This window comes from Bos javanicus, chromosome 2 (genome assembly GCF_032452875.1).
Source record: "Bos javanicus breed banteng chromosome 2, ARS-OSU_banteng_1.0, whole genome shotgun sequence".
Taxonomy (NCBI): domain Eukaryota; kingdom Metazoa; phylum Chordata; class Mammalia; order Artiodactyla; family Bovidae; genus Bos; species Bos javanicus.
In genome coordinates, this window is record NC_083869.1 from 31,230,955 (window position 1) to 31,243,643 (window position 12,689).

General features: G+C 35.8%; 1 protein-coding gene across 1 annotated transcript in view; it reads left to right on the forward strand.

Moving 5' to 3' along the window:
- SCN3A (sodium voltage-gated channel alpha subunit 3) overlaps window positions 1–12,689 on the forward strand; it is a 121,106-nt gene that overhangs the window by 86,742 nt on the left and 21,675 nt on the right. The window contains exons 19-21 of the mRNA XM_061436473.1: window positions 6,486–6,606; window positions 7,737–7,891; window positions 8,638–8,811. Coding sequence (XP_061292457.1) covers window positions 6,486–6,606; window positions 7,737–7,891; window positions 8,638–8,811 — 450 coding nt within the window. The remainder of the gene's footprint in view (window positions 1–6,485; window positions 6,607–7,736; window positions 7,892–8,637; window positions 8,812–12,689) is intronic.

A 12,689-nucleotide genomic window follows, 5' to 3' on the forward strand; every position in this document is an offset into this window, starting at 1 on the left:
AAAAGCAATAATTGCATGCTCTACAGGATTTATATCTATTTTTAAATGATAGAAATGTTTAAAGTTCAATTTGAGAGCATGCACTTTTTTTCTGCTTTTGTTTCATTAAAATAAGATCACAACTTTTTGTTGTTGTTGATTCAGCCCTTATAAGTAAATTGTATTACCAAAATGAGCCTCGCAGGTTTTTCTTTTAATAGTATTGCCATTTTCAGATCATTATATTCAGATCTGTGAATATAATTTTCAACCCATCCAATTCGTGTGCTCCAGATGGAAATGTTTGCTTTCATGTTTTGTGGGAAGCCTCTGTTAAAAAAAAAAAAAAAGAATAAGGTGATCATGAATTTTTGGATATGAAGGGCCATAGTCTGTATACATTTGGGCACCACATATCTTGGATTTTCATGTAGTTTGGAAAAGTTGTTAAGTCATGTGTCTGCAGAACTCTAAGCGATCATTGTAAAGTAATTAAAAGACGAAAAGCAACATGATACAATCTAGGAAAAATTCACTGCATCATGATCATTAAGTAATTGGTTCAGTGTACCCATTAGGTTTTTTTCCCCTGATCTACATTAATTTCTCCCTAAATGTTCAACCCAAAACTGAGCAGGCAAAAAGGAGACTACTTTTGATTATTATTAATTATTAACTATGGTTTTATGACGAGTAAAGGATATTTCCAAAAATTACTGTAGGTTTGTGGATGAAATAAATCTTTAGGTAATTCTCTTGACTCAATTTTTCCTGTTACTGGAATATCAGCCATAGTGAGTGTTCTTGAGCAAAAGTAAAAAGTTCATGAGAATTAGTTCACGAAAAGTTTTCCAGGCTTTTGGTGGGGGAAAAAAAATCTAACTAGATCTTGTGGTTTGTCTCCAGGTTTAATTAATACATACTCTCTTCTTCTTTAGGAACAACTGAGAATTAATTGTAAAATTCAACAAATTCAGACATTAAATTATTAACAAAAAATAGAAAAAAACATAGTCCCTGGCGATGTATGTAATTTTACTTAGCAACGACTTTTTAGTTTTAGGAGTAAAACAATATATTATTAGTCATTGAAGAAAATCTGATTATTTTTTCTTCACAAGCAGGGCAGAATTAAATGGTATTGGAAAATTACCTTTTACACAATGTTTGTAAAGATTCCCTCTTTTTCAAAGCCATTATGGAGACTTTGAAAATGATGCTTGACTGAAGGTCCCAAGAATGGACTTACCCCTCTGGAAAAGGCCCTGTGCTCTGTTTTCAGAATCTGGAGAGCAATGGGAGAAAACCGCTGGCTTCCCATTTCTATTAGGTTCTCCCTGCCTTCCAAATGTTCTTTGTGAAATTGAATGTGAGACATTTCAAACCTATCCTGACCTTCAGGGAACGATTTTGGTGCTTCAGTTTATTTCTGCTAAAATAAAAAGTAGTGCAAGTTTAGATGGAAATTTTTGTATATCTTCCTAAGATAAACCATCTTTTCCTTGGCCTGCTGGATGCCCCTCTGCCTTACCCTTCAACCACCATATAATTAATTTCAATTTCCTATACTGTGTTCTTAGTAAGGCTCTTTCAAAATTAAAGGAGCATCAGGGTTGTTGCACAAAATATGCTGAGGTCAAACCAAATAGAGGTGGTTTATATTTTTCTCCATTCAGTGAATAGTCCATAAAAAAAGAGTTGTTGGTTTCAGTCACGTTCTTCATGCCTCGGAATAGCAGCCTCGTGGCCTCACTGTGTGGCTACCTGTTCTTAAAGTGAGATATCCCAAGTCAAGATATGGATATGCATATCCAAAAGATCAGACTAAGGCCCTGAGAGATTGTATAACCAAAAGATTGTCTGTTTCTACTTGCAAGATGAAACCCAGAAGTTTTGAAAGAAATGGCTAGATTTTAAAGGCAATCTGTAATGGCTGAATCTTTTATTTTTGCCTTTTGAATCATACAGCAATTTGTGAGAGTCAAACATTTGATAGCTGATTGAAAATAAATGAAATGTGAGCGCATTTCGGTGGAAGTAGGCCAGTTGCTAACATTCTCTTCTATTTCTGAAAGTTAAATTTCACTATTTAATTGGATAAAAATTAAGAGCCATATTGCCATAAAGGGGAATTTCTAAATAAGTTCATGTTATCAGAGGGGAAATGGCCATTTGCGGGGCTGATTCTGTCATTTCTTATGAGTTGTATTTGCAGCTAACCCTGAAAACTTGACATTCAGGTACCATGTCTTTGACAACATGGTTCTTGGATCAGTGTGCAGCTTCCACAGCATTGCGCCAGGCTTCTGCTACAGCCAGGCATGTTTTCTGTGGCTGAATTAGGCCTGGAGAATGTTGCATCTTCAAACCTGCTTTCCAGTGTGCATTTGTAGAGCATAAGCCATCATCCCTCTGTAGACTCAGCAGTTTCTACAAGGGATGGAAGAATCTACCTTAAGTGTCATAAAATATTGGACGGGTAGGGAGAAAATAGTACAAGGAAACAAGTGATGAGCTTGTACTATGTGGCTTTATATGGAAGCTTTCTACTGTTATGTCTATATACCTCATTACATTTTTCTGACTAATTTAGAACAAGTATTAATTTTAGTTATTTAGTATAGTCACCAAGTTCCTTAATGCGGAAAACTTCATTTCAGGTTTATTTGGTTTTTTGTTTTTTATCATTGTAGTATCACAGCTATGGCAATTTAAAAAAAGTAAGTTATACTTTGTATTTATCATTAGTCACTTGCTTTTAAATTAGTTACATGCTTTTAAATAAATTTGGAAGTCATTTTGGTATGGCTATGATAAAATGTATCACAAATTACTCTCTATCTGAGTATGAATGCCAAAGTGTTGAATTTAATTAGAAGTGTTTAGATTGTGAAGATAGTATCATATCCATGTACAGAATTTTAAATGCTTAAGTAGTTTGCTAGGATATAAATTTTAAAATTTAAAAATACAGGAGTAAAATTCTGTATGTTTCCAGTGACTAAAACTTATCAGGCCGTATATCTTAATTGGTAAGTTGCTGCAACTTAATAAGAACACAGTCTAAGTTTTAATTTATAAATGTAGATAAATTCACAACTTTAAAACGTTTATATAGTTGATATAGTATTTTTATAAACTCATAGGATAAAGTGTATGTACTTTCGTATGATAAAAATGGGGCCTAGGGGGATTATACCATGAATAAGCTTGACTCTCCAACTATCAAGATTAGCTTTATGTCAATTTCCAATGAAAAGGAGCCTTCCACAAAGCACTTTTTAGTGGCAAGAACACTAGCCTGCCAACTATTTTTTAAGCTTAGATGCATCAAGTCTCTGAACATTCCTTAAGGAGTTTTCCAGAACATAAGATTGACGAGTTTATACTTAGCAAAACTCCTGGATAACAGTGAAGCAATTCTTCATGTAAAATGGGTTTTGCTCATTTGAGAACAGAATTTGTTGTTATTGTTTAGTCCTTGTCTGTTTCCAAAAGACATGCTAAGCTTCATAATGCCAGGCAGACGGAGGTAAACTAGTTCACACACTGACCCTCTCTGCTTTACAATGTACATAACCTCCATAGACATTTAGAAAATTGAAAGTATTTATATTCAAACATATTAACCACATTCACAAAAGTTCACAATCTAAAGACAGTACCAACAACAAAGATACAGCCAGAGGTCAATATTTGGTAAACAGCAGAACTGTCATTCAGATTAATGGCTACCATTACTTGTGCTGTGAAGGATTTGCTTTAAATTAAATAAGTATTTGTCTTTAAATATAAGACTCTTGTATAATATATGACAGAGAATTATAATGCAAAAAACTGAACATTTCACAACTGTATTAACAGTGGTAAAATAAGAAGTGAAGGGTGAGTATATTTTCTAAAGTTTTCAAATGGAAAAGTATATGTGTATTTTTGTGTATATACATATATGCTTATTACTTTCTTCCTTCAGATTTCTTTATTGAATGTCTGCCAATATTTTAGAGAAACATTTTGGAAACATACTTTTACCACTAAAATATCATTAATTAAATAATTTTTATTCATTAAGAAAATGCATTTTCTAATAAAATTAAACCTTCTGTAAAGACCACAACTGAGTTGTGTATCAAAATGAAGAGATCAAATTATCTAAACACTATAATTCTCTCTCTCGGAGAAGGCAATGGCACTCCACTCCAGTACTCTTGCCTGGAAAATCCCATGGACGGAGGAGCCTGCTGGGCTGCAGTCCACAGGGTCGCTAAGAGTCGGACACGACTGAGCTACTTCACTTTCACTTTTCACTTTCATGCATTGGAGAAGGAAATGGCAACCCACTCCAGTGTTCTTGCCTGGAGAATCCCAGGGCCGGGGGAGCCTGGTGGGCTGCCGTCTATGGGGTCACACAGAGTCGGACATGACTGAAGCGACTTAGCAGCAGCAGCAGCATAATTCTCTCTATAACAGTAATAACAAAATGCATTCACTCATTCATTTATTCATTTTTCATAAATCCAGCCTATTTAGTGTCTATTCTATGCTTGGATCTTTTGGTGTATAAATATGTGTATGTGTGTACATTTGAATATATATGTGTATATATGTACATAATTATACAATTTTATGTATATATATAAAATATACATATATATTTATGAGAATATTTAGTCAAAGAAAACAAGTATTATGGACAAAATGTTATATAAAAATTTAACATGGAGAAATCATAATAAAGAAAAGCTTCATGGAGAAGGGATTATGACTGGGCTCAGAATAAATTCTTCAGCTTGGATTGGCCAAGAGGAAGAAGAAACATTAAGCTTTTTATAACTAACCTCAAAATAATTTGGTTTCTTATTGGTTTTATTTATACAGTGGATATTATTGTTGCCACTCAAGAAATGTCATAGTGTCCAACCTATAAACCAGTAAATCTGAAAGGGAAGAGTTATTTAGTATTTTCTCGGATTTACCAGAATCTACTGCAATTTTATTCAGTAGTAGCTTTCCTGGGATTTTCTTACAAAAATAAAGACATTCTGGCTGTAAAAAGTGGAAAAATTTTGAGGGAAGAAAATATGTCTTGAACTTTCACCTCTACAAAAAGTAGAGGATTTTAATGGTAAAACTTTTTTACTATAATGATCCGAAGAACCATCAGCCATAATTGATGGCTTATTCTCTCCTTAGCATACTTTGGACATGGAGATATTTTATTATAGAATTATATCTTGACTTAGGGTAACTTTCATAGTATATTTAACTGGGCGTAGTTAACCTCATCCTCCAAGTAATACCACCGAAAGTATCACCTGGATATTACTCTTCGGGGTTCACATTATAAAGTATTAAACTAACATTTGCATGGTGATTTCAAAAAGCTAAGAATTTTGAGTCAGATATCCTCTAATACGACCTGTTTAGGTAGTCATTCTGGTATTTTTCAGTAACATGTTAACTCTTTCAGAGAGCTAGGGCAGAGGGACCCTACCTCTCAGTTACTAAAGTTAATGGGGCCTTTGAAACCATTAACATGTCCATGTTCTTTCATTCTAAAAGCTTTACATTGCCTGGTTGTGCTATATGTCACATCTTTGCATCACTTTTCATAACGAATTCCACATCCATATTGTCTTCCCAAGTGTTATTAGAGTTCTTATAAGATATTTATTCTTGCAACACTAAAGTGGCTCTTCTAGCCATGTGACATGTCACAATGATTTATTTAAAGGAAAAATTCACAGCCTGATCACATGTTGAATTCAGAATACGCTCCTAGTGAAAGTCTATATAGATTCTGAGCAGTGTCATTCATGAAGAAATTTCCATTTCATTTAGAATTCTTTGGCAAGTACTGAATTCATTTAAGCAGTTCAAAAAAAAGAGAGAGCGATCCATCATTTTTCAGCTTGTAAAGTAAGAAGAAAATTATGTAAGCCAGAGAAAAATATAGCACAAAGTTGAAATATAATGACTGTGACTAATGTTAATCTGCTGCTCTTCCTTTCTAAAATTACAGAAACATGAACTGTAGTTCTAGACAACTGGTAATGTTCTTTGCCCTCTGAAAATTTCCATTGGAAGAGTGGAAATAACAATTTGATTTGAAGCATTTTAATTAATATAATCAGTTGTGAATGTCAATATACCAAACTTATCAAACTATTCTCAATTTGGCCTGAGTGTTAATGTATGAAATTATTTTCACATGGCATCCATAGACAAACAGAGATCATGAAGTTAATCAGTATAATCGCTCCTTTCCAAATCACCCACACTGAATGCTCTCTAACCATTTTCTGTGTGAATCAAGTTGGTAGTTATGTTGTTTTGAATAATAGGACTTTATGTTAAATTATGAGTACAAAATTATCAGGACTGTTAAGAGAGCCAATACTATCACTACCACCACCATTTTTTTTCACACCATGTCCGAGCATTTTCAAACTGATGGAATAAAAGGGAAGAAAAATCACATCTTTGCAATGGGGTTTTGTTTCCAGAAATTAAATGCAACCAGCTCATCTGAAGGAAGTACAGTTGATGTTGCTCCACCTCGAGAAGGTGAACAAGCTGAAATTGAACCTGAGGAGGACCTTAAACCAGAAGCTTGTTTTACTGAAGGTAAACTAGCTCTAAAATGGTTAAATCCAATCTCCCCCTCTTTCCTTACAGACTAAATATACCTCACTTGAACAAAATATTTCAAAGAAACAGTGAAGGCATATTTATCTTTGTTTTGCTCTTTTCTTCCAAAAAGTTCATTTATCTGTACTTCCTGATTATACTATAGTAGTTACTGTGCCTGGACAATAAGATAATTTGACATGTCCTTTTTTTCATCCCAGAATTCGGAGAAGTGAACCCTAGGAGATAAATGGTATTCTGGAACATCTTCTCATTATTGACAAAGCAATCCCTTCAGACTTCACTGGCAATGTTGTGATTTGATTTATAGATGCCGCAATAACTATACCCCATCTCTTACAGCTTCAAATGTGGTTAATTTGTGCTGTGACCAGAGGTGTTGGGGGATATAGATGCATTGCAGAGCCTTGGCAGGGAGACCAAGTTATTTTCACAGCCACCAGTACAGTGTCCAGCACACAAATCAATAAAGATTTGCTGATTCAATGTGATTGGACTGAATCCCATAAGTAGTAACTCAGACAGTTAGAGCCCAAGAGTGGATGGAAGTTAGAAATAATATGAAAGCGAAGAGGGGGAGGACAAAGGAAGAGAGATACTGACTGACAAGATGAGTCATAGGTGTGACTAAGAAAAGCTCTGAGGTTGAAAATAAATAGCTTGGGAAAACTGACAGAGGATGAGACCCAGGAAGACAGAGGGATTTTCCATGTGAAAAGAAGTGAGTAAAAATCCAGGATCACATCAAAAAATGAATAAACAATTTGAACATGTAGTTTTTCCCCAAACCTCAGAGATGTCCTTATCTATGATTGGCCTTGAGGCAAAGAGAGATCCTATGCAGTGTTCAAGAATGGAACTGTTTGTACTCAGGTAACTCTCGGTAAAGTAATTCCTTGATTTCTAGGTAGCTGGCTCATATGTAAGTCTGAGAATGATTCCCTATACAGGAGGGAAGCTGAAAATAACTACGAAATGAAGTAGCCAGTTACTATATAAAATGATGATTTGAGACTAGGATGGGGAGGGAGCAGCAAAGTTAATTTCTTCCTACAGAAGATGGAAATATATTTTTCTAATGTATTACAATGTATGCTATCTTTTAGGATGTATTAAAAAGTTTCCATTCTGCCAAGTAAGTATAGAAGAAGGCAAAGGAAAAATCTGGTGGAATCTTCGGAAAACCTGCTACAGCATTGTTGAACACAACTGGTTTGAGACTTTCATTGTCTTCATGATTCTTCTCAGTAGTGGTGCTTTGGTGAGTGTGACACATATTGGCAAGAATCAGGTTCTAGTGAAATAGCTTTACTCAAAGAATACCAGAAGCATACCCTTAGTTTAAGAAGCAAAAAAAGAGGTACATTTACACCTTGCAGAGCTTGGCACCCAGGGTTTAACTGTACAAAATTCAGTATGGAATAAATCACAACCATGAACAGCCAGATGGAATTTCTCATCTGGTGTTTTTCTAATAGATGTTTTCCTTACTGAGACAACCATTTATAGGGATATTCTGTAACTACATTACCTACCATGTCAAATCCCATCCAATTCTCCCTAACAGTCATAATAATATTTATGGACTGATGGTGGATTTTTTTATGTCTAATTAATTTATTCTTTCAATATGAGCCAGATTATTCAGAGCATCAATGAAAGTAAGGTTAGAATAGGCCAAGTCTATCCCTCATTAACAGAAATTCTGGTTATTTTCTGAGTTTACATTGCTTCTCTAAAAGCATGTCTTAGTAGTAATTGAGATAGAGATTATGGGGTGAGAGGCAGGGAAGAAAGCATACACTAAATCAGTAAAGATATTGACATTTCCTTGCCAATATTTTCCATTAGATTCAGTCTTTAGATTTTGTCTGGTTCCATGTCAATCTAACATTAGCCAATATTTCTCAAATTAGTGCTTTGTGCCAAGTATACTACTTGCAATTTTATCAAGTGTTTGGTGCAGGCAAGCCATTCAAGTAAAATAAAAGCATTCTTGATTCACAGGCTTTTGAAGACATTTACATTGAACAGCGAAAGACTATTAAAACCATGCTAGAATATGCCGATAAGGTCTTCACTTACATATTCATCCTGGAAATGCTTCTCAAATGGGTAGCTTATGGATTTCAGACATATTTCACTAATGCCTGGTGCTGGCTAGATTTCTTGATCGTCGATGTAAGTATCCCACGTGATTTTTATAAAATTATTTTTAAAAAGGCAAGTGTGACATTTCATTTATTTCTATAATTAAAACTTTGACTTTAATTAGAACCTAGTTGCACTAATTCTGCCACAATTATGCAACTACCTTTTAAAAACTACAATAAATACAAAAATGAGGAAAGTGTCATGGGAAAGCAGTAGAAGAGGTGCTAACAATGTGGACAGTGATAAAAGAAAACAGACAGAGTTGTTCTATGCCACGAGCAGACAGCTCTTCTTCTTGTGAAAGTAAGGGTCTCAAGGTAAGGAATATCTAACAGTCTGTTCATTGACAGGCGTAGCTCATTAAAAGCTCAATTGAAAAAAAAAAAGTTTCTCTAGGAGGTAAAATCAAGACAGCTTTGGGGCCAGGAAACTGTCAGGATTGCACTTTAATCCCTTACTAGAATGCATGTTGCTGAATAATGTTAAAATAACCTATTTACTATATTCATTCAGCCACAAGTCCACAGAGACAATAAAATGTATTTCCATTCTTACATGCTGCTAAGTCGCTTCAGTCATGTCCGACTCTGTGCGACCCCATAGACGGCAGCCCACCAGGCTCCCCCGTCCCTGGGATTCTCCAGGCAAGAACACTGGAGTGGATTGCCATTGCCTTCTCCATTGTGTGAAAGTGAAAAGTGAAAGTGAAGTTGCTCAGTTGCGTCCGACTTGTAGCGACCCCATGGACTGCAGCCTACCAGGCTCCTCCATCCATGGGATTTTCTAGGCAAGAGTACTGGAGTGGCTTGCCATTGCCTTCTCCACCATTCTTACATAGGTAGTTAGATATCCTAGTAGCTAATGGAATATTTACCAGGCAAAGAGTTAGATGTAGAAGTCCTATTCTGAATCGGATTACCATGAAGTGAGTAGTCATGGGAATTGTATCAATAATGAGACCTGTCTGACTTGCAGCATGCTTTTTTACTATAGCAATGGAGAGGCACTGGGGCAAAATTACAGTCAGCTGATCTTTTATAGTCTGTAATATTCCACTGCACAAGGCTTCTCAGTCTCCCTCCTGACCCCCAAAAAGGTGCTTTAAGCACTATCTCTAGCTGTTTCCCAATGATCATAAAGCACCTTATTTTTAGTTCTAACACTTGTCACTGTGAATCAATGATTGCTGTATCTGTTTATTCATTCTTTTTATCATCTTTGACAAGTGTGGGCCTATCTAAATGCTACTCCTCTTTCTCCCCACATATACACTCACAGTTCTATAACCAAAATGCACGTTCAACCCTTTGAGTTGAGAAGAAATCTGCAGTCAAGTCACTGTTAATAAATCAGAAATGACTTCCAATTTTTCATGTCTGGTCTTTAATGAATAATAGAGAAGAATCTCGGTGTTGTCCTGAAGTTTCCAAACAGAGAAGTTTAATATTTTTGTATTCTGCAGCTGGAATGGACCTTAAAGAGTATCTAGACTTTATTTCGGAGAAGGCAGAGGCAGCCCACTCCAGTACTCTTGCCTGGAAAATCCCACGGACAGAGAGGAGCCTGATGGGCTGTGGTCCATGGGGTCGCTAAGAGTCAGGACTGAGCGACTTCACTTTCACTTTTCACTTTCATGCATTGGAGAAGGAAGTGGTAACCCATTCCAGTGTTCTTGCCTGGAAAATCCCAGGGACAGCGGTGCCTCGTGGACTGCCGTCTATGAGGTCGCTCAGAGTCGGACACGACTGAAGTGACTTAGCAGCAGCAGCAGCAGCAGACTTTATATACACAGTTTTCTGAACAGTTTATTGTAAATTAAAGCCTCAGTATAAAGTGACTTAGCAGCAGCAGCAGCAGCAGCAGACTTGATATACACAGTTTTCTGAACAGTTTATTGTAAATTAAAGCCTCAGTATAAAGAATTCTACTAAAATAGCACAACTACTTAGTAACAAAATTGAGATTAGTGTCCTAATTTCCTAATTCTCAATTCAGTGCTCCTTTGCCCTGTAGATTTCTCATCTAACTGGTACAAATGTTATATTTATATCTTCATACTGGCTTTGGAACTCAGCATTTATAATCTCTAGCTTTTCCCTGAAATGATGGAACACAAAATATACAAGAATCTTCTCCAGTTCCAAAAAAAAAAAAATTGTCATGTATGATGATCACTTACAAAAGTGACATAATTTCTCCAGAAAATTCTCAAATTTCCTGTATTTTAACTTACTGAAAAATTTATATTCACTGAAATACTCATTACACTGTACTTTATTTCCATGCATTTCTCTCATATAGAAAGAATAAATATAATGCAAAAATCTATCAAAGTCTTGTATCATATTTGAATCCTTAGAAACCTAATATAGACACTTAATTATCTAGTGAATAATGTCAAAGAATGGTGCCCCCCAAGTTACTTCCCTTTCAGTACATTTAGATTATTAATAGTAGAATGGAACTGGGTACCTCTGGGCAAGTTATGTTATAGTAAATGAATCTATTTTCTTTTTTCTCAAAGAAGGGACTAAAATGCATGAATTAATGTAACCTTAACTAACAACTTAATCTCAGACCAGTGGATCCAGTAAGCTAAAGTAAATGTAGAGTTAAAATAGTTTTTGAAAGTACAAGTAAAACATGCTTAAAACAGTTTACAGTCCATCAGGTATAATGCTTTAACAGTCACAGAAGGCTCAATAGGAAACAAAGCAAAACTCCCCAAACTGAAGTATATATGAAGTAACTTCAAACTAGAAGAAACAGGCTTTTAAACTTTGAGAAACTTATCTATGTACAAATGTAATCTCTTCAATTCCCTACCTCCAAGTAAAGATACTATGCATTCATTAACATTCCATTAACATTCATTCATTTATCTAACAAAAATTCCAAACACTGGGCCACAAGCTATTTTAAATAAAGGAGATATGAATAAGACAAATCAAGCTCTATTAGATCTACAGGATTTAACACTCTAGGAGAAAATGAAATAGACAGTAAAGATGTAAACAAATAAAATCCAAAAATAAGATAAAAGCAGTTGATGATCACTGCTATGAAAGAAAACAGGGTAATGAGATAGAGAAGGACTACAGAATGGGAGCCGGAGGAGAGTATTAGCCAGAGTGTCTATGGAAGGTGTCTTTTTGGAAGATAAATAAGAAAGAGTGTCTCAGTCCGTTTGATCTGCTGTAATAGAGTATCATGGCTTCCCTGGTGGTGCAGTAGTAAGAATCTCCCTGCAATCCAGGAGACATAGCTTTGATCCCTGGGTTGGGAAGATCCCCTGAAGTAGGAAATGGCAACCCACTCCAGGATTCTTGCTTGGAAAATTCCATGGACAAAGAAGCCTGCCGGGCTACAGTTCATGGGGTCACAAGAGTTGGACATGACTGAGCACACATACACACTCAACAGAGTATCATAGATGTAGTGACTTATAAACAGTAGAATTTATTTCTCATTGTTCTGGAAGCTGCAAAGTCCCAGAAAAAAGCAGCAGATTCGATGTCTGGTGAGAGACCACTTTGTGATTCATAGGCAGCAGTCTTCTCAGTGTGTCTTCACAAGGAGGAAGGGGCAAACAAGCTCTCTGGGGTGTCTCTTATAAGTACAGGCACTAATCCCACCCAGGAGGGCTCTGCCTTCATGACCTAATCCCCCCAAAGACTCTGAACACCTTCACACTAGGGACTAGGTTTCAACATATGAATTTGAAGGGCACATAGACATTGTCTATAACAATGGGCCAGTCATTTGAATACCTGAGGGAACAGAAAAAAGCAATCTCAAGATCCTGAAGTATGAGCCAAGGACACTCAAGAGACAGAAAGAAAACTGTTGTGCTTGTGTGTGATGAAACACGGGCAATAGTAATAGATGCTGACTTCAGAAAGAAA